At 51.0% G+C, this 22943-nt stretch overlaps 1 protein-coding gene across 1 annotated transcript; it reads right to left on the bottom strand.

Annotated features, from left to right (window-relative positions):
• Window positions 1-3910: 3910 nt before the first annotated feature.
• TFAP2E (transcription factor AP-2 epsilon) lies at window positions 3911-18092 on the bottom strand (the record flags this gene model as incomplete). The annotated part of the gene is made up of 7 exons (XM_081087707.1): window positions 3911-4193; window positions 6049-6190; window positions 6761-6879; window positions 8141-8363; window positions 16705-16756; window positions 17298-17780; window positions 18066-18092. The coding sequence occupies 7 exons, from the start codon at window positions 18090-18092 to the stop codon at window positions 3911-3913; spliced, it is 1329 nt and encodes a 442-aa protein (XP_080943833.1).
• Between the last annotated feature and the right edge of the window lie 4851 nt (window positions 18093-22943).

Here is a 22943-nt window from a genome sequence, read left to right on the forward strand (position 1 = left end):
GGGGAAAAACTGGACTGTCTGGCATCGGGCAGAATTCGGCTTTCTCTCAGAGGTGCTTGCAGCAATTACTGGGACACTGAGACGCGGGGCCTCTTAGGGTAGGACTGAGGAGCATCCATAGCTGCTTGCTTCGCCCTGTTGATTCCCTGACACCCCGCCCCATCCAAGCTGTGCACAGAGGCTTTTGCATATGAAAGGCCTGGCACTTTGCAACCTGAAAATTACCTAACAAACTGCAGCTGAATCAGAGAGACCCAGAACTTCCAAAAGAAGGTCCAAGGCCCCACAGCAGCTTGCATTGCTTCACAGCTGGGCCTCATCTGGGCACCTCCAAACCACAAAGAAGAGGAATCTCTCCATAGCTCCTGCTGGGTAGCCTCAGGCAGAGGCTAAATTAGCACCTCCTTAGAGATCCAAGAGCCAGTGTACTCAGTGGTCAGAGTGGGACCATCCAGATTACAACTCCTCAGATCCATAGGGACACACTCACGAGGCAGATTCAGTCAGCACCAAAGCACCACGGAAGCAAGTCTTGCCCTGAAAGGGTGTCTCCAGCTCAGAAGTTCTCCCACTGCAGAGACAGCTGATTCTCACAGCCAATTGGCCTGGAGGTCAATTCCTCCCAGTGATACCTACAACAATCAAGACTTAACTATGCCCTAATCGGTTTGGCTAAGTGGATAGAGTGTCGGCCTGCGGACTCAAGGGTCCCAGGTTCGATTCCGGTCAAGGGCATGTACCTTGGTTGTGGGCACATCCCCAGTGGGGAGTGTGCAGAAGGCAGCTGATTGATGTTTCTAACTCTCTATCCCTTTCCCTTCCTCTCTGTAAAAAATCAATAAAATGTATTTAAAAAAAAAAAAAAAGACTTAACTACAACAAGACTGCACATACCCCACAAAGGGGTGCACCAAGAGTGTCCACCTCAGGTAATTGGGGAGGCTGAGCCACTGGGCCCTATAGGACACCTAGCACACAAAGCCACTCTATCAACACAGGGAAGCATAAAAAATGCGGAGACAAAGAAACAGGTCACAAATGACAGAAATGGAGGAAAGCAAACTACTGGATATAGAGTTCAAAACCACACTTATATAAGGTTTTTCATGAATTTTGTAGAAACTGCTGATAAATTTAGTGAGACCCTCAAGAAATCTAGTGAGACCACCGATAAATTTAGTGAGACCCTCAAATCTAGTGAGACCCTCGAGGTTATGAAAAAGAACCAACTAGAAGTTTAGCATACACTGACTGAAATAAAGGATATTATGCGGAGTTCCAACAGCAGACTAGATGATTGCAAGAATCAAGTCAAAGATTTGAAATACAAAGAAGCAAAAATCACCCAACCAGAAAAACAAAAAGAAAATCCAAAAATATGAAGATAGTGTAAGGAGCCTCTGGGACAACTTCAAGCGTACCAACATCCGAATTATGGGGGTGCCAGAAAGAGAGAGAGCAAGATATTAAAAACCTATTTGAAGAAATAATGACGGAAAACTTCCTCTACCTGGTGAAAGAAATAGACTTACAAGTCCAGGAAGTGCAGAGAACCCCAAACAAAAGGAATCCAAAGAGGACCACACCAAGACACATCATAATTAAAATGCCAAGAGCAAAAGACAAAGAGAGAATCTTAAAAGCAGCAAGAGAAAGACAGTCAGTTACCTACAAGGGAGTACCCATACGACTGTCAGCTGATTTCTCAACAGAAACTATGCAGGCCAGAAGGGAGTGGCAAAAAATATTCAAAGTGATGAATAGCAAGAACCTGCAACCTAAATTACTTTACCCAGCAAAGCTATCATTCAGAATTGAAGGTCAGATAAAGAGCTTCACAGATAAGGAAGAGCTAAAGGAGTTCATCACCACCAAACCAGTATTATATGAAATGCTGAAAGGTATCCTTTAAGAAGAGGAAGAAGAAGAAAAAGGTAAAGATACAAATTATGAACAACAAATACACATCTATCAACAAGTGGATCTAAAAATCAAGTGAATAAATAATCTGATGAACAGAATAAACTGGAGAATATAATAGAATCAGGGGCATAGAAAGGGAGTGGACTGACTATTCTCGGGGGGGGAAATGGGTGTGGGGGTGTGGGAAGAGACTGGACAAAAATTGTACACCTATGGATGAGAACAGTGGGTGGCGGGGGTAAGGGCAGAGGGTGGGGTGGGAACCGGGTGGAGGGGAGCTATGGGGGGAAAAAAGAGGAACAAATGTAATAATCTGAACAATAAAGATTTAATTTAAAAAAAAAAGATAAACCCTATTTTATCCAATTCTGTGCTACTCTTAATCCCACATAAAGGTAGGGTTTGGGTTCATGTGAAGTGGAATATCATCTCTAAGATACTACCTGCATATCAGAACATGTGTGTTAACAGTGTTATCATCAGATTTAAATGTCACACACTTTACACCAATGATAAATGCTTTATACCATAAGAAGAAAGTTAATTGTATAAATGAGGGAAAAGATGATTCGTATGACCATAGCTAGTTCAACCTTCAGTACCACTGTTTGAAGTGGGTTGAAGAGTGAAGTGGCGTTAGGGGTATAACAGTCTTTCAAAAACTTTACTGCCAGGGAAATATATAGGGAAAGGATTTATGTTTTGTAAGGTAAACGTGTGCTTTGGGGAATGATATAGTAAACTAGTTAGAAGGAGAGACTGATGATGCAGGAAGGAAATGATGCCTAAAGAGTGAAATCCTCAAGTAGATGAGAGAGTTGGGTTAGTATTGGCTTAAAACACACACACACACACACACACACAGTCATCAGCATTCACACTGACACACATACAGACCCATCACCCATGACTGACACATTCACACAGGCCCACCAAGTCACAATAATGTACATACAGACCCAGGAATCACTTCACACACTCACAGAACTAAAAGCCACACTGACAAGCCAAATAGACCCACCACCTGTACCCCATCTCACATAGGCCCCTCCTAGGACTCTCCCTTGGGAGGCAAATCCAGACCTGGGCTGAAGGGGGAGTTGGGGACTTCACATTCAATGGAAAGGTTTTATTAAGAGAATGAGAAAGCATTCTGAGAGTTGGGGAGGTGCATCCACCCGCAGAGTCAAAGGAAACATAAATACAAAATCCCAGCGACAACCTCAGGGTCCTTAACACGTCTTTCTTCCCTCTGGCTCCCTGTCCCCCAACACTCCTTTGAACCGAAACACCCTCTCCATCCTGGTCTAGCTGGACATCTCGGAGCATGAGCAGAAAATAGTGAAACGAATCTTCAACTTGGGATAAATCAGTTGTGCTGGACATTTTAAAACTTTCAAATTTAATTACAACACACAAATAAATAGGGCAGACAATGACAGGGCTGTGAAGTGCAGCCTGGATTCAAGTTATACAATTTGTGCTTTGTCTTCTTTGTTCCTGCCCACTTCTTTCCAAGAGTGGGAGGAGTCCAAAGTACCCATTGGAGTTTTCCTGCCAGGACCCCTTTTCTTTGAGGGTCAAGATTCTGGGATGAAGGGTGCCAACTCCTCAGTAGCACCTCTGGTTTGTCAACAGTTTTCCTCCTGCCATCAGTAAAAACAGCAAGGCCTTGGACCCTAAGAGTACCCACCACTGCCCAAGCACCCTAATGGGGAGGGCTCAGCCCCAAGAACCATGCCAATTTCCTGTTCAAGCACTTAGCAATACAGGGTCAGAAAATTGCAAACAACAGGGCCCTTATCAAACCACCAGAGAGAGGCCATCCCCACCTTTTCCAGGTCCCTAACTCGGGGGGTCTCTGGATGAATGCTCTCTTTCTGGCCTTACTCTAACCCCTCCTTTTAATCCTTTCAGGCCCACTCCCAGGAGCTAAGACCTTATTTCAGGCCTTGGGAGCCCCTTAGGGATGGGGCCTAGGAAGCGGTTATTTCCGATGCTTGGCATCCTTCTCTGAAGCTTTAGTGTCGCCATGCCCACTGCCCGCAGTGCTTAAAAACATCTTGTCCAGCCCCTTGAGTGACTCCAGCAAGTAGTTCTGGAAGGCGGTGAGGGCAGCACAGATGGCTGGCCCACCGAAACCATGGGTGATGAGGCTAAAGTGTGTCAGGCAACTCTGCACTCCGGGCTCCAGGATGAGAGCAGGGCGGCTATTGCCCAGTGGCGAGCGGTCCTGAGCCATCAGGTCTGCAAACTCCTTACAGATCTGCCTGGTGAGGAAAAAAGGGTCAGAGGTTAGAGGTCAGAGGTCTGAGCCCAGAGAAGGACCTACCATATTCTGGGTACTTTATATTATATTTATGATTGTTGACCCTGCCAATAGTCTGCAAATGATGATCATACCCATTTTACAGAAAAGGAAACTAAGGTTCAGAGGCATTAACTGATTTTTCTCACAGCTAGTGAACAGCACATGCCAATATCCTAGGATCCTTCTTCTTGTGGACATCCTGCCCATATTCAAAGTCTAGCTCTACCACCTTATCCAGGAAACTTTCCTTGATCCACTCTCCCAATCCTACCCCCACTCCAAATACCAGTGCCTCACAGAGCTTAGAAATTATTAAGGAACAATCTAGAATCTGCCTTGAATAACTGAAATAATAGCTCATAATGAACATGAATTGAGGCCTACCATAGATGCTATGCCAAGTGTATCATCTCACTTAGTCCTCACAACAAATCTATACTCATTATTATCCCATCATATGATGAGGAAACTGGTTTCAAATGGGTTAGATCAGCGGTCGCCAACCTTTTGGACCCCCCAGACCACGGACCACCGGTTGGTGACCACTAGGTTAGATGACCTGCCCAAGTGGCTAAGCTGGGATTCGAATCCAGCTCTAGTTTGCAAACATTATTTGTTTCTTCGTGCATCTTGTGGTGTGTGGCTCAGGCAGAAGAATCACCCCTGTCTCACCTTTGTGTCACCATGGAACCCAGTCAGCATCTTAGACATAAGTGGGACCTAGTAGTGCTGAATAAGTTGGCTGGTTAATGGGTGAGGTGAGCCCTGCCCTAGATGTGTTTCTTCAGCTACAATATGAGCAGTCTCAACGGTCTCATGAGTCATGGAAGTCCCTTGAGTCTGTGATTCCATTTCTGCTTAGGGGACTTGAGGAAGCCTCAAAGAGGGGAGGGTAGAGTTGCCATTTGAAAGACTGCATTAGGTGAGGGTACTAGCTGGTGTTCTAAGCAGGAGAGCAAGCCCAAGGATGGGAGAGCAGGAGAGATCAATTGGTGTGGGTAGGGTTTATTTGGGCTGGATTGTGGGGTCCTCAAAGGAGTCTGGACTTTACCCAATGGATTGGTGGTTTTCAAATTTTTTTATTCCTTTCCTCTCTATGTCTCACTCTGTCTCCTCTTGCACTGGGATTCTTTCTAAAAACTAAACCTTAATGGACTAGAAGTTCATTAAACAGACCCCAAAGCATCCCCACAGAACCTAGTTTGAAAATCAGTGCAGTAGCAGTGGGAGCTATTGAAGGTTCTTGGGCAGGGGGGCAGTGCATGTGCAGGGAATCTGAAGGAATAATGGGGTGCTGGAGTGAAGATCCAGGAAAGAGATTAGAAGAGTAGAGTTGAGGTGGCAGCATGTGAAGGGTGGTGAGGGAGGTAACAACGAGAGTTGCAGAGAGGTTAAATGGAAAGTAAGGACAAAGGGTGATCAACCTGGCGCCTGGGTGGGCATGGGTGCCCTCATGGAAATCACTGGAACAGAAGGGCTGATGGGTAAGGCTCAAGCAGAGGGAGCAAGACCATGGAACCTCAGAGCCATGATGGGACTAGGGCTGGTGGTGTCATGGGGCACAGACAGTGTATGGGAGCGTGACACAGACTATGTAAGCCTATCTATGACACTATTTTTGCTGATTCACAGAACCCAGATATATTCATATATGTCCATGTAGCATGCACAGCATTGAGTGTCGGTGTGCTGTGTGTGGTGCCACTCGTGCCCAGGCGTGGGGTCTGTGCATTGCACCTACATGTGCCTGTTCATGGCACCCACGACAGCCTGCGCATAGTGTCCAAAAGTGTCCACACTGCACCCTCACTCACTTGGCGGCCAGCAGCATGTTCTTGCGGCTGTGCAGTTCCCCAGGGTCAGCATGCTGTCGGCACAGGTACTCGGCAGCTGCCTTGGCTGGGAACTCAGTCTCACAGATGTAGCTGAAGTCTCGGGCCAAGTGTATGGCCTCTCCTGGGAGGAGGAGAGGCAAAGAGGTGAGCTCTCACTACAGCCAGGTGTACCTCTGAGACTGGAGCACCACCTTGAACCTTGACCCCTGGCCAGGGCCCATCCTACCCCATCTTGCTTCTATAGATACCTTCCCCTAATTTCCCACTCCAGCAATCCCATTGCCATCCTTTGGGGCCACCAGGGATGGGCTCTGAGTTCAGGGATGGGAGCTGAGCCCACCCTGTATCCCAAAGCTTGAGCTCTATGTAATCACACCCAGAGGCACCAACCTCCAGGGAAAGTACTCTAACCCCCTTATCCCTTTCCCTCATCCAGTCGCTGGCCACTTCTCCCCACCATACACACACATGCTCTCTATTGATTGCATGGGCACGTGCGCGCGCGCGCACACACACACACACACACACACACACAGGCTGTACATACATATCATACACAGCACTTCCTCATACATGACAGAGAACAAACATGTGACTAAACACAGCTTCCTGCATTGGAGACCGTCACACAGTCACACTGGATGACACAGGTCCCCTCGTGCCCCAGCACCCACCCTCAGGCCTCACTCACCCTCCACCAGTGAAGTGAGTAGCGTCACGTTGGCGGCCTTGCGTCGGCCAGCTGGCAAGTTGAGCCCAATCTTCTCCAGCCGTTCCCGCAGGCAGCGGCCTCCATTCTTGGACTTGGCCCTTCACGTGCACAAAGAGAGACAGACACACACTATGAAGACGAGAGAGAAGGATGCAGGCTAAGTGACCTTGCTGCTTCCACCAACCCCTGCTGAGGCTTGGGGCTGGCCCTGGGGACTGTCGGGGGCCTCTTTCAGTCTGGCCCCAACCTCTTTCTAACCTCACTGGCTTTGTAGCCAAGATGGAGGGTAGGAGTCCTAGCTCCAGGAGCCCCTCATTTCTCCCTAACCCTCTCAATAGCAGGATAGCCCAGGGTGTGGCAAGATAGGCCTTTTTCCCACCTTCGCACGCCAGCCAGGCCATACACAGCTACCCAGGGACACATAGACCTTTATGCAGATACACTGGGACAAGCAGACATGCACAGATACATATAGATACATACACAGATGAGCGCACACTGCGGGCCAAGAATAAACACACCCCAATAGAGACAGACACACACACAGAGACTCAGACACCAGGCACACATAGGGGCACAGAGACAAATGTTCACACGAAGTCAGGATCTCAGGGACACGTACAGACACTCACACATTCACACGAGTCCCTCTGGGCTGCTCGAAGAGACCAGGAATAAGGAGATACTCCCATACTTGCACAAATGCAGCCCCCACACAGAGGTACATGCACATGTCTAGCTCCAGATGTACATGTGATCACATACACACAGGGTAGGACACACTCCATCCAACACATCCCACTGACAGTAACACAGGAAACTCGCATTCATGGAACATATCTTCCTAGCCACCCCCTATACCACACACACACAAACATGCACTCGTGCATGCACACACCATCCTTAGACACACCAAGACTCAGCCCTATGTAGGCACAAAGATATGCACAAAGGGAGACAGACTCACAACTAGAAGATAACTATGGACCCCAAAACGCACACACCAGAGAGGCCCTTGCTCCACAGGGGAGGGGCTTTGGGTCCTGGGGGGTCCCTTTTCCGGAGGAGGGGGTGAAAAGGGCACTCTTCTTCCAGGACCCAGCCTTGCCCATCTGCCCAAGACGGGTGGGTCCTCCAACCCTCCTCTATGCCCAGGCTTCTTCCTCCACACCCCACCCTCAAGGCCTCAGACCTGTAGTTGCTGCTGGGGACCTGGACCTCCCCTCCGGGAGACTGAGGCACAGGTGGCCCTGTGGCTTGGGGTGAGGCTGGACCCTCCTTGATCCCCTGAGGAGGTCTGAGATGGCCACGGATTTTGGCCCAAACACTGTGCAGGGAGCTGTGGGTTGGCCTTCCTACCTGCGAAGGACACCACCCAGGAGTGAGGCGTTGAGGCACTCGGGAGGCGAGAGTCGCCGCTGGACCTCCCCCACTGTCACCTTGTACTTGGATGTCGAGCTGAGCAGTGACAGCCGGCCTGGCACGGAGCAGAAGACCTCACTGGGGTTCGTGATGCCGCCAACCAGGCTGTCTCTGGCCAGTGAGAGGGCCGAGAGGCTGCTGGCTTTGGAGGGGATGGGGACTGTGGAGCAGAAGCAAGAGCAAAGGAGAAAGACAACACTGAGCCAGGGACTTCAGGACACTAGCAGCTGTGGAGGGAGCGCTTTGATGGAGCACCCGCTCTGAGCTGGGCACATGCTACATGCTGTGCACACAGGCACAGTTCAATGTCCCAGCATCTTTCAGAGGAAGCTTCTATGATCCCTGCTTTACCAAGGAAGAAACCGAGGCACATTGACGTTAATGTGACTCACCCAGGTTCACTCAACTAATGGGTGGTAAAACTGGACCTAGAGCTGTCTGGTTCTTGAAACTGTGTTCCCTTCACCAAGCCAGGCTGGTGCCCTGTTAAAACTCAAACAGCCCCAGCAGACTCTTGGGGTTTTGGCATGTGTGACCAGAGAGGGAGTTGGAGATGAGGAGATGGGGTCTGAGCTGCAGGCAGGATTCCTGGGTCACTGTGGCAGGGCCCAGCCAGATCTGGGCAATCACAAGGAGCCCCCAACCCCCCGCCCCTGCCCACTTGTGATCCTATGTCTTCACCTCCCCTAAAGTAGTGAGAGGACAGGAAGGTTACAGCCCCATTAGGCCTCCAGCCCTGGCCCCTTCCTGCCAAGTCATTCTGGGATGCTCAAGGAGACCAGGAAGAAAGAAACACCCTCTGGCCCCCTCCCCCAAATGCTCTTTAATTATCTCCCAACAGCTACAAAGGGCAGAGAAGGGAATCTGAGAAGTTGATTTTCTAAAACCCACTTGGACATCCTTGCCTCTAAAAGAAAGTTCTTCCTGCAGTCTAACCTCCATCTTCCTGCTCAGCTTCAGAGGGAAGAGAGAACACTTGAGACACATATTTCCCCTGAGGCTTAGCTTCTTTCAAGGAAGTGAGAGCCTTGGTGTTAAAAAAAAAAAAAAAAAAAAAAGGATGTCTTATGTGTGTGTTGGTGGGGGGGGTCATGTGGGGAGTCTGGGGACAACAGCTACTGAGCACTCACTATGCTATGAGCTTACACAAACAACCTCACTGAATCCTCAGAACTCACAAGGCGGCTACATTTATTATTCCCATTTTGCAGATGAGAAAACTGAAGCCCACAGAGGTGAAGTAGTGTGCCTGAGCTCACACCGCTGGTAGACTTAGAACCAGCAGCAAGCCCTGGACTGTGGTCTCAAAGACAGCGCTCTTAGCCCTCCAGCCATACGGCAAGTATTTGCTGAGTGTCTGTGTGCCAGGAGCTGTGCTGGGCCTTGGGAAGGCAGAGGCAGACGAGGATGACCAGGACCGAGCCTGGCAGAGCCCCTCCAGCTTTTCCCTCTCTGGGTGTGCATTTCCCCCTTCCCCTGTCCCCCAGCCAGAAACCTCAGTGATGCCTTTCACACTCAGTGATGCCTCTCCCACCACATCCCATCCATCACCATGTCCTAGGTTTTCATTTCTCCGCGTGCCCTGAATGTTGCCCCTTCTCCATGTATGCACAGACACTCACTTCCTGCCTGAATTTCAGCACAATCCCTGCTCTGGTCTCCCTGCCCTGCTGCAGAGGGAACTTTCTTAAACACACATCACTCTCCAGCCGAAAACTGGTCAGTGTCCAGTCAGTGCCCTGAGAGACAAAGTCCAGCTCCATAGCTGGGCAAAATGATGTCCCCTGTCCTTTAGGAAGTACCGACTCTATACCCAGTGCTTTACATGAACAGCTCTGGGGAGTGGATGCCATTATCCATCCCCATTTTAAAATGAAAAAACTCAGTTGGGCATAGCAATCAGGAGCACAGCCTCTGAGCATGGACTCCAGAGCTCACATCCTAACCATCATCATACCCTACTTCACCTTCCTTTATAGCCTGGCCATGCCTACCCCTCTTGCCTGGTCCCCGGCTTACCCTTTAGCCTCCTGACCCACACTGACCAACAGAAGTTTACTGTGAGCCATGTATGTAAATTTACAGTTTCTCAGAGCCCCATTTTAAAAAGTAAAAAGAGCCGAAACCGGTTTGGCTCAGTGGATTAAGCGTCGGCCTGCGGACTGAGAAGTCCCAGGTTCGATTCCGGTCAAGGGCATGTACCTGGGTTGCGGGCACATCCCCAGTAGGAGATGTGCAGGAGGCAGCTGATCGATGTTTCTCTCTCATCGATGTTTCTGGCTCTCTATCTCTCTCCCTTCCTCTCTGTAAAAGATCAATAAAATATATTATAAATAAATAATAAATAAAAAGTAAAAAGAAACTTGCAAGGTTAATATATTTTATTTACCCCACTGTATCAAATATATTATCATTGAAACATAATCAATATGTTAAAAATTACTACTGGGCTACTAAACATTCTTTTCTTATACTTAGTCTTCAAAATTCAATGCATATTTTACCCTTACGACCTATCTTAATGCAGACTAGCCACATTTCAAGTGCCCAGTAGCCCCATGTGGCTAGTGGCTCCCACAGTAGATAGCACAGCTCTAGGCTTCAAAGGGGAAGCACAATAGGTAACCTATGTCAGCGAGATGTGGGCGAGTGGTGACTGGCGCTGCCCTGTGCAAAGCTGCCACTTGGCTCTCACCATGCTGGACATACTGACATTGCCGGAGATCCTGGTTTGCTTATTTGTTTGTTTTTGCTGGTGAGATCAGGACTCTGGATTTCTGTGAGAAATCTCTGTATTTTTAAACATGAAAAAGTGCTCAACGTCATTAATCACTGAGGAAATGCAAATTAAAACTATACTGAGATACTACTAGGATGGCTATAATGAAAACAATAGACAATATCAAGTGTAGGTGAGAATGTGGAGCAACTGGAACCCTTGCATTGCTAGTGGGAATGTAAAATAGAACAGCCACTTTAGAAAACAGCTTGGCATTTTCTTAAAAAATTAAACACAACCCTAGCCGGTTTGGCTCAGGGGATAGAGCGTCAGCCTGCGGACTGAAGGGTCCCAGGTTCGATTCCAGTCAAGGGCATGTGCCTGGGTTGCGGGCACATCCCAGTGGGGTGTGCAGGAGGCAGCTGATCGATGTTTCTCTCTCATCGATGTTTCTAACTCTCTATCCCTCTCCCTTCCTCTCTGTAAAAAATAAATAAAATATATTTAAAAATAATTAAACACGAACTGCCCTGGCCAGTGTGGGTAAGTGGTTAGAGCAGGGGTGGGCAAACTTTTTGACTCGAGGGCCACAATGGGTTCTTAAACTGGACCAGAGGGCCGGAACAAAAGCATGGATGGAGTGTTTGTGTAAACTAATATAAATTCAAAGTAAATATCATTACATAAAAGGGTACGGTCTTTTTTTTTTTTTAGTTTTATTCATTTCAAATGGGCCAGATCCGGCCCGCGGGCCGTAGTTTGCCAACGGCTGGGTTAGAGTGTCAGCCTGTGCACCAAAGTTTCGTGGGTTCCATTCCCAGTCAAGGGCACATGCCTGGGTTGCAGGTTCGATCCTCAGCCCCGGTCAGGACTCATGTGGGAGGCAACCAATTGATGTGTTTCTCTCACATTGATACTTCTCTCTGTCTTTCCCTCTCTCTTCCACTCTCCCTAAAAATTAATGGAAAAATACCCTCAGGTGAGGATTAACAACAACAAAAATTTAAACACAAATTTACCATACAATCCAGCATTTCCACTTTTAGGAATTTAGCTAAAAGCAATGAAAACGTATATCCACAAGAAAGACATGTATGTGAATGACTATAGTAGCATTATTCATCATAGCCAAAAAGCGAAAACACCAAGTAATCAACTGATGAATGAATAAACAAAATGTGTTGCATCCATGCAATCGAATACTTGCTCAGCAATTTTGAAAAAAGAAGTACTTATACATGCTACAGTGTGAATGAACCTCAAAATATTATGCTAAGTAAAAGAAGCTAGATGCAAAACTCTGTATATTTATATACTCCATTTATATAATATATCTAAAACATGCAAATTTGTAGACAGAAAGCTGATAGTGGTTGCCTAAAGCTTGGGGTGAGAATGGGGATTAACCACAAATAAAGGAATTTTGGGGGTGTTGGAAATGTCTAAAAATGGATATGGGTATGCCCTGGCTGGCTGACTCAGTTGTTTGTAGTGTCATCCCACATACCAAAAGGTGGCGGGTGGAGTCCGAGTCAGGGCCCACACCTAGGTTTTGGGTTTGACCCCCAGTTGGGTGCATATGGGAGGTAACTAATTGATGTCTCTCTCCCTCTCTCTCTCTCTCTCTCTCTCTCTCAAAAAAAAAAAAAAATCAATGAAACATATCCTCAGGTAAGGATTTAAAAAATGGATGTAGTTATGACTATACAAATAGAAATTTACTAAAAAAATCATCTTGATACAGTCTAACAATGGATGAATTTTAGGTATGTAAGCTTTATTTCAATAAATGGGTAAAAAATGCAAGTTCCAGGGACTCTCATTCAGTAGATGTGAGGTGGTATCCCAGAAGTCTGCATTTTTTAACAAGTACCCCCAAGGGATTCTGACACAGTGGTTCCTTAGACCACACTTAGAGTATCACTGCCCAAAGCCTGAGGGGGAGGGAGAGCAGGAGGAAGGCAGACAGGAGAGGTAGTGACCCTCCTCCCAGCCCACCTGCCTTTCTTCATCTCCCCCAGTGGAGCCTGCTGGTTAAGTTTACCTTCTTACCAACTGCGAGAGGGGTTCTTTTATTTATTTACTTTACATATTTTTATTGATTTCAGAGAGGAAGGGAGAGGGAGAGATAGAAACATCAATGATGAGAGAGAATCATTGATCAGCTGCCTTTTGCACACCCCACACTGGGGATCGAGCCCACAACCTAGGCATGAGCCCTTGACTGGAATCGAACTTGGGACCGTTCAATCCACAGGTCGATGCTCTATCCACTGAGCCAAACGGGCTAGGGCCAGAGGGGTTCTTTTAAATATAGCTCCTACCCTTCACTCCCATGCTCTACACTGCCCTCACATACCGTCCAAACTCTCTGCATGGACACTGGTTCTTCAGCCTCTCTTTGGGGCAGACAGGGGCCTGTCTGGGAGGCAAATGAAGTAGGGTTGTGCAAGTGCAGGGTCCGACTCTGTCTTTATGTAGTAAAATTTTGATATTTTGTTTATCATGGATTTTTGGCATTATTTTTATTTTAAAATATTGCATTAAAATATATTATGTATCTAAATCTTGCCTCAGAGTGAGTACCTCACCCTAGGCCTGGCCCTGCTTGGATCTTCATTTGGAAGCCCAAACCCTCGCCATCGCCCTTTCCTTCCCCAGAGCCACGAGGAGCCGAGGGGAGGTGACTGTTTACATCAGCCCAGGTTTGCCCCAGAGATCCCCCTGAGATTGGAAGATGGAGCCCAGCAGAGAGGGATTCCCCACCCCCAAGGAAGCAAACCACTCTCCTCAGAGGGAAGGAGGAATATCTCATGAGGTTCTCATCTCCAAACCACTCCCCTCCAACTTTGACTATATAAAGTGAAACTCATGGAGATTTTTAGCCCTTATAACCTGTCTGGCTTTTCCAGACAGGGCCTTCTTCGCACACGCTGTGCCTAGTGCAGTGAAAGCAGCAGGATCCTTCCTACACCCTGCCTTTCAGTGCACTCAGACTTCAAAACCCATCAATCACTCATTCAACAAACACCCATTGGGCGCCTAGGGAGCCACTTCCTAGGGCCTCCTCCAGGAAGCCTCCCAAACTCAGGCCCTTGCTGCTCCTTCTGAGCTCCCACCACCACCTGCACAGGCCCTCTCACTGCTTTTCTCAGCCAGAAAACAGTCCTGTCCAGGTCTGTCTTCCTCTCCAGGCCCGCCTGCTCTCGGTGCCCGGTGCCCCTAGGACAGGTCGCAAAACTGGAGGAAACAAATGTGGGCAGAAAATGGAGGGCTCCCCGCTTCCCCTGGGGTCGGCTGGGACCCCACCTGCCATTCTCTAACCCACACCGTGGCTTTAAGGGGCTGCCCACCTGGAAGGGTGTCGGGGGGCGGGGCCTCCAGGACAATTGCTGGAGACTCAAGATTTTACAACCAAGGGCTGGGCCCCCGACAGCTTCCAGGCTCTCCTCCCCCAGGAGCCCATGGTAGGAAGATCGCGTTGCTTTGGGGATAGGACGGATCTGCCTGCCTCCCTTTCGCATCCAGAACTCCAATCGTCCTACAGTCGCCCTGCCTGCCGTAGCCGGGAGATGCTGGAGGAATCGGATGCTTCAGTTAGCCAAGACTGATTTTCCATAAATGCAGGACCGGGTCGGAACGAGGTGCCCACAGCTGCCTGCGGCAGGCGCCAGCCGACTTCAGGACTCCCCGGGGTTCCCAATGCCTGAGGGCGAGGCAGGGCGCTAATTCACCGCCCTCAAGGAGCTAGTGAGTCCCTCAGTGCCAGCGGAAAACCCCGGCGAAAATTGCCCGCTGCAAGCAGAACTCTAGCCGGACCAACTGTTTAGCCAAAGAGCACATCCCCAGGTCCGGACCCCAGGGACCAGCCTCCGTATTTGCAAAGCCTGACCCCACTGGCCTTGTGCTCCGGGCTTTGATGTCCAGGATGGGGTGCACACGGCCCGGTTACCCAGCTCATTCAGCCACTGACCCGCTGCCACTGCGGTCCAGTGGGTGTGTGCACCTGTTCCCGCAACACCCGCGGGGCACCGACAACCACATCTGCCTCTCCACTCACATCTGCCTCCCCACCTACCCCACCCACCCCACCCACTGCCCCAGCCAGCACAGCAGGACTCTGGGCAGTCCTGGCCACACTCACCGTGTTCTTAGGACTGCCTTTGGGGACCGGCGCACACCTTGGGCCTGGGATTTATGGAAACATGTCCCTTGAGAGGAACCAACTCCCTCCTCACAGCCAGTCCTCCCACCCTCCTCTGGTCTGGGGATTGGGGTTTAAAGTACCCAGAGAACAGGCTGATTTTCTACTCTTCCCCAAGCAGAGGTCCCCAAGCCCGTTCCCAAAATGCAGGGGGCTAGTCCCCCCTCCCCACCTTAGGTCTCCCAACCCCTCAGCCATGGCATTGGACACCAAGACCATGATCATATCTCTGGGTTGACAGAGCTTTTCCTTCCAAGGGCTTAAAAATAACAAGACAAAACAAAACAAAACAAACAAAAAAACAAAGCCATCGCAGTGCCCGCCCCAAAGAGCTAGGTCCCGAATTCAGGCAGCCAGGTTCCCAGAATCCTCCCAAACCCCAGCTCCAGGTCACAGCCCCAAAACCAGGAGGTCTGTCTCCTCAGCTTGCCCACACACACTTCAGGCAGTCCAACTAATTCTCAGTCCCTGGTAACGTAGTCCGAGCCCCTCGAAGTCCATCCCCCACCCCCACCTCCACTTCCACCTCCATCCCAGCCTTTGCTGGGAACAGGTGGAGGGCAAACAGAGCCCGTGCTTGAATTCACCACCTCAGATTTGTCTGAGTCTCTAGATTCTTGCCCCCCACCAGCCCCAAATCTAAAGGGCCCCCCCAAGGCCTAGCCCTAGACCCACTTGAGGGCAAGTCTCAAACCCCTGTCTTTTTCTAGTCCATCCCTCCCCCTCCCCCCATAATGCACAGAAGTGACCCTCACAAGCTTAGAGATCTTCAGTACTAAAGATCAAATTCCGGGACACAATGGAGACCCTGATACACATATAGAAACCCCCAAACACACGGAAATGTACACCAACATGAGAGAAATGTACCACACACTCAACAACAGAAACACATATACCAAGAAATACCAGAAAGACACCTAGGAAAGGGACATACAGGATCTGAACTCACGCTGACATCCAGGAGCAGGCAGGCCCTCCCTTTCGTGCACACACCGGCTCCCCTAACCTTAATGCCAAAAAGGCTCTCGCTTGGAGAGAAAATTCCCCAGGGAAACGCAAGATTTACCACCGCCTCCCCTCCCCACAACTCCCCATCACCCGCCAAGACCCTGCAGGAAGGAAGGGGGCAGAAAGCCCTTGCCAGGCTAGCAAGTGGTAAGGCTCTGTAAGGTGGGAACAGCACCTCCATTCTCACCTCTAAGGAAACAGGGAAGTGGTTTAACTCGTTCTGCAAATTAACTCCAGATCCGCAAAAGCGCCCTCCCCTCCGTAGGGAGAGGCCAGGCCCCTGTGAGGCTGAACTGGCGGGCAAGTTGGGTGAGCGCTGATGGACTCCGCTCACCCCAGGCCGCAGGCTCTAGGGCCAACTCACCCACCTGTGCAGTTGCCCAAGCTCTGGCCAGCCCCCCACCCCGGCCCCCCTCCGCCTCCACTGCCCCTCTACTGGGCCGAGGAGTACCCCGTGGCCACCAAGCGGGGCGGTGACGCTCCATGGGGGGAGAAAATGGCTCTGTGCGCCCAGGGCCTGCACCATCTCGCCCGATTCTGCCCTGGCAGATGCACGCCATTCCTTACCTTTCTTGATCACAGACTGGTCCAGGAGGCTCACTCCCGAATCATCCATGACCTGCAAATAGGAGAGGCGGTGGTAAGAGTGCGTGTGGACCTAGTGTCCTTTCGCTTCCCAAGCCCCCGCTGTCCCTGGTCCCCGTCCTGTCTGCTCCGGCCAACAATGTGCACTACGGTCGGGTCGCCTGGGGTGGGGCCAGGATTCGCTGAGGCTCGGCACCATCTGTGCAGCCGATCTGGGCCCTGGGCACCTCACCGTGCTGTGCTGTAAGGGAATTTTGAATCTCTGCCTCTCTTCGCTCCAGGCTCAGGCTGCCTCAGCGGACCGACTCGGCATAAATGCCCTACGTGGCCCAGCCGAGAAGGAGAGAAGCGGCCCAGCCCCTTCCCATTTACTCGGCGGAGGGCTGCTGCCACCCAGGCACGGCAAAGAGGCTCCCCGTAAGGGCCAGGCAGCGTCTAAGCCAGGAACCCGGACGCATCCGAGGAGTCATGGGTGAGAAGCGGCAGGCTGGGGGGAAAGTTGGTTTCCCGTTTTCGGCACCTTCCCTCCAGCCAGGGCCCTCCATCTGGCCCTTCCTGGACAATTCCGGCCTCACCTGCAAGTCCTCCAGGCCGGGCGGCGCCGCCAGCCCGGGGAGGCCGAGGGGCGCGTCCGCCAGGCCGTGCGCGCCGTCGGCCAGGCTGTGCAGGAGCCGGGGCACCGCGGCGGCGTAGTCGCGGCGCGGGTCCAGGCCCAGGGCGCGGGCGGGCGGCGCCAGCAGGCCCGGCGGCTCGTTGTGGGCGCGGGTGGCGGCGCGGGGCGCGGTCCAGGCGGCCGGTGGAGGCTGCGGCTGTGCCAGGGGCGCCAGGCCGCCGTATGGGTCGCCCGCCAGGTGGGGAAAGGCGGCGGTGGCGTCGGGCGCCTGGCCGTAGGGCAGGGGCGGCTGCGGGTAGGGCGGCGGGAAGTAGGGCGGCTGGAAGTCGGCGGCCGCGGCCGCGGCGGGCGTGTGGCAGAGCGGGGGTGCCGGGCCGTAGGCCGCCGGAGGCAGGGACGACAGGCGGGCCCCTCCAGCCGCTGCGCCCAGCCCGTCGGGGCGCTCCTGGAGAAGGAGAAGGGCGCGTGAGGCGATCGCCCGCAGCCAACAGGGGTCCAGTCCAGAAGGACCCTCCTCCTGGGCAGCTCGAAAGGGTCCAGCGGCCGCCCTGCCCGCTTCTACCCGCTTCCCGGGGGCCGAGGTTTATCCTTGGAGACCTGCGCTCACCGTCCTCGGCGGGCGGGACCCCTGCGGTCCTCTCCCGCTGAGACTTCGTTGTGGGAGGGGGTTCGGAAGGTCCCGCACTCAGTCCTCCTGCTGTCCCCGCGCCCCCGGGCCCCGACTACTCACCATGGGGGAGTAAGTGTGCACCAGCATGGGGCAGGTCGCTGGGGTGCGAGGCGCGGCGGCGACGGAGCCTTCGCCCGACGGCCAGCGGGCGGGACGCGGGACGGGAGCCTGCACAGCCCGAGGGGCTCACTTGGTGGCGGGAGTGGAGGTCAACCCAACCTGGAACCCAGCGGGCGTCGGGTCCTCAAGTGTGGGCGACCCCGGGCGAGTCCATGGGGGCGGGACGCGGGCCAAACGGGCTCCGATCGCACTTGGGAAAGTCGGCCAGCGGGTGCCCAGCGCCCGCCCTGCTCCCTCTGAGCGCAGCCTGCTCCATGCACTCCAGTTATAGTGGCGGGGGCGCGCCGGGCCTCGGGGGCGCGCATTAAAGAGACACGCGGTGGCCGCTTTCTCCCTTCTCGCCAGCGAAGGCTCGGGGGAGGCGTGGCTTCGGCGCGACCCCATGGGGTGAGTACAGCCTTGTTAAGTGCCAGAGCCGGGATAGCCCGCTTCTAGCCTCTCTGTGCTCAGAATTCCTAGTCTGTGTTGTCTGATACTCAGGTGCCTAGAATTTAGTCCTGACTTCAACTGACCTGTGATGCTGGGCAAATCCCTCTTCCTTTCTGATCTGAGTTTCTGCAACTTCAAAAACAACAATAAAGTAGGGGAGGACAGAGAGGACTGTCTCCCAATCTCCGCGGGTCACCCAGCTGCTGTGAAGCAGAGATGGATTCAGGGCTGGGACGTAGGGGCTTTATTGCTTCTTTGCCTTGGAGCAAAGCACCACTGTTCCTTAGCCTCAGCTTCCTTGTCTGTAAAATGGGTATCCACCTTTTCTCTAAACACCTCACCTCACCTCCCCGTGGTTGAGGTGGGCGATCGTGAATGTGGAAGAAGTTTGTGAGCTGTAGACTCAAGCCCACCAGCTCATGTGTATGCGTGTGTGTGTGTGTGTGTGTGTGTGTGTGTGTGTAGGGGCCATCAGTCTCTCAGAATGCATCCAGATCAAAGCGCCTCTGAGGGTGCCCACTTACTCCAGGAGGTTTCCCAGTGCCAAGCCAGCGTCTGAGTAAGCTGGAGACGATCTCTCCAGACAGAGAGCAAGTTGCCTAGGACTGAGGTTGAGCATGAGTTCCATCTGAGGAGGGCCTAGGCCAGTGATGGCGAACCTTTTGAGCTCGGCGTGTCAGCATTTTGAAAAACCCTAACTTAACTCTGGTGCTGTCACATATAGAAATTTTTTGATATTTGCAACCATAGTAAAACAAAGACTTATATTTTTTATATTTATTTTATATATTTAAGTGCCATTTAACAAAGAAAAATCAACCAAAAAAATGAGTGTCATAGGTTCGCCATCACTGGCCTAGGCTGTTGAATGTGGGCCTGTTGAGTGAATCTGTGTGTAAGGGACACTGTGTGGATGGTATGTGATCCTTACACTAGCATGCACAGGCTGTTACCATGGCAGACACTGGGTAGCTCTCAAGCATGTTCCAGTCTCTGTGGTCACTCTATCTTTCTTTTTCCTAAAACCCAACCCTGCCCTCCTGAGAGAAACCGGGACAGAGATTAAAGAAAGGGAAATGAGAAGAATGCTACGGGGAATGAGAATTAAGAAGGCAGAAGGAAGATGTTTTTTGAGAGCCAGAAGGTGCTCAAACCAGGGTATAACAGAAATCGTCCCAGCAAACATGTATTACAGAGTGTGCCAGACTGTGCTAAGTACTTAATGAACAGTGAGCTCTTGAACCCTCACAGCAGCCCTATGAGATAGATAGCCTTATCACCCCCATTCTCAGGTGAGGAGAACGAGGCACAGAGAGGTGAACTGACTTGCCCAAGGTCAAGCAGCTAGTTAAGTGCCAGAGCCGGGATAGCCCGCTTCTAGCCTCTCTGTGCTCAGAATTCCTAGTCTGTGTTGTCTGATACTCAGGTGCCTAGAATTTAGTCCTGACTTCAACTGACCTGTGATGCTGGGCAAATCCCTCTTCCTTTCTGATCTGAGTTTCTGCAACTTCAAAAACAACAATAAAGTAGGGGAGGACAGAGAGGACTAGATGTGGGAGACAGAACATAAAGGTAAAAAATTTGAGATAGATTAGAGGAGAAGGGGAGCTAGAGGAGACACCATTAACCCATGAAATGTAGGTGGAGGAGACTTGAAAGGGGTATCCCAGGAGGTACAGGTCTGGGTCATCTCAGCCTAGGGGTCTGTGGGGTATGAGGAGGCTAATAACAGCTAAAGAGTCGCCACTAAGAACTTTCCAGAGGTTGGACCACCAGCTAGAGTGGAGGATGAAACAGAACTGGGCACCTCTGCAGCCTTCGTGCCCAGGACAGATCAGCGGTCAGGAGTATGCTTGCATGTGTGTCTATATATGTGGGTGTGTGAGTCTGTGGTGAGACCACCCTCAACTTCAGCAAAGGACCTCAGAAGTCAGGCTCCAGGACAGGTGTATGTGTGCTGCTGCATGGCATGCAGGTAGGTAGACCTCTTTGGGAGAAGTCCAGTGAGGCAAGGCTGTCATGCCTGTGCCCAGCTGTGGGATCCCCCGCTTTCTCCAGCAGGTGTGGGGAGGCCAGAATGACAGGATGAGCTGTCTGTCCAGTGGCCTCCTTGGGTTTCCTCACTCTACTTCCCTGCAGCTAAGACAACCCCCCCCTTTTTTTTAACCTTATTTTCCCTTCTTTTCTGGTCACGTCTCAGTCTTCTCTTTCCGCCCTTTCCTTCCTCATTCTTAGTGTCACTTATTCATCCTCAGAATTGCAGCTTCTGCCTTTTCTTCCTATCTACAATCTTCATGAGCCAGTTCATCCCCTCTCAAAACTTTAATGACTACCTGCTGTTATCAGGTAGCCATTCTGGCCTCCCTGTCTGCTGTTAGCTCCCAGCTCTGTTATCTCCAGTCTGTTTCTCTCACTAGAAATCCAGACCCTTAGATGCAATTGCCAGTAGGATACTTCCTCCAGACATCTTGTTGCCACCATCTGAAACTTGCCAAGTCCAAAACTGAACCTCAACACCTCCTTCACCCCACCAGCAACCCCTACCTCTTTATCCTCCTGAGTTCTGTATTTCCATAAATGGCACCACCAACCTTCAAATTAAAAATAGAGTCATCCCAGACTCTGACTCTGACCTCCCCGACCCATAAGCTGCTCCTCATGGAGTGTTGTCATTTCTAACCTTTAAACATATCTCTCCACTCCTCTGTCTGCACCTTAAGCTACATTCTTTCTCATAGACCAGTGGTCGGCAAACTGCGGCTCGCGAGCCACATGCGGCTGGCTCTTTGGCCCCTTGAGTGTGGCTCTTCCACAAAATACTGACTTCTGCACATGGGCCACAAAGTTTCAATCGCACTGTACATGCGTGCCTGCACGTGGTATTTTGTGGAAGAGCCACACTCAAGGGGCCAAAGAGCCGCATGTGGCTCACGAGCCGCAGTTTGCTGACCACTGTCATAGACCACTAATTCTCAAAGTGTTGTCCCTGGACCAGCATCGCCTACATCATCTAGGAATGTGTTAGAGGTGCCAGGTCTTGGACCCCACCCCAAATTTGCTGAATCAGTATCTTGGGGGGGGGGGGGGGCTGGCAATCTGTGTTTTAATAAGCCCATATAAGGTAAATTCAAGCATAGTATAGTCTGCAAACTACTGCCACCATCACAAACCTGCTAACTGGCCTCCTGCCTTCATCCACATCTCTTCTGATCTAATTCCAATTTCATTCAACAACAGTGACTACTAGACCATGTAACCTTCCTACTGAAAACTCTGCTGGGGCTCCCCAAGACCCATCTTCATGGGGAAGCTTAAACATTCCAACCAGCATTCCAGGCTTTTCGTAGCTGCAACTAATTTTCCTTTCCTGCCTCGTGAACTACTTCACAAGATGAAAGGAGAAAGAGAAAACGTGTCCTGCCCTGGGGTTGATGCATGGCAGGTGCTCAGTGAATGCATATTAAGTAAATGATAAATGAATCCATGGATGAGTTTATGAACCCCTCCGTCTGTTGGGCATTCCTCTAGGAAGCTGCCCTGCAAGCATGGCCCTGGGTAGCTAGAACCCAGGTATAATCGAGAAAGTCATCTGAGAAAGAAGTGATTTTGCTTATGACTACTGGGGAGAGGGATGTTAATCCATGGTCTGCTGCTGATTTGGGGAACTCCTAAAAATTTAAGGGTCCTATGGGACTTAAGGGTCCTCTGTTGCTCTTCTCTTTCAGGCCCAAGGGACTCTTCATTCTCTCAGGCATGGAGGTGGACTGTGCTGGTTTCTCTGGGACACATGCACACATGTGGAGGCCTGAGATATGCATGGGACATGCAACATGCACAGAGACACTCATGGGAAACACACATACCACATGGGAACACAGGACATATATTGACACATAGGTGTATATGTTCAAACATACATACATCCCCATTGGCATATTTGGCATATTGCTCTTCCCCCAGGCTCAGGGTTTTCCCTCTCTTTTCAAAAAGTGTGTTTGCATTTGGACTTTTATGTAAAGAAAAAACTTGGGCCTGCCTCCCTTATGGTTGACACCGGCACCCTCCTCCCATCCTTTGATAACCTCCTGCTCTGGGCTTGGCTGAGTACAGGGTGGGGGAAATCTGGCACAAGGAGATGCTTAGGCTCCACCTTGTGGTTAGATCTCACAACTGCAGCTGGGGTCTCCCTATTTCCCTGGAGGCTGAATGACCCGGCCTCTCCTAGTTAACCTAACCCCCTCCCTATTCCAGAGGCCAGAATTCTCTGTCCCTCACTAAAGCACAGACAGAACTCAGTCGGCCTTGTATTGTGAGGCTTTCTTCAGCGTCTGGCTCCTTTGCTGCATGAGGGACAGTACTTTGAGGGCAGGGACCGTGAGTGGTTGCCAC

This window comes from Myotis nattereri (assembly GCF_964212035.1).
Source record: "Myotis nattereri genome assembly, chromosome: 3".
In the NCBI taxonomy this organism is placed as follows: Eukaryota; Metazoa; Chordata; class Mammalia; order Chiroptera; family Vespertilionidae; genus Myotis; species Myotis nattereri.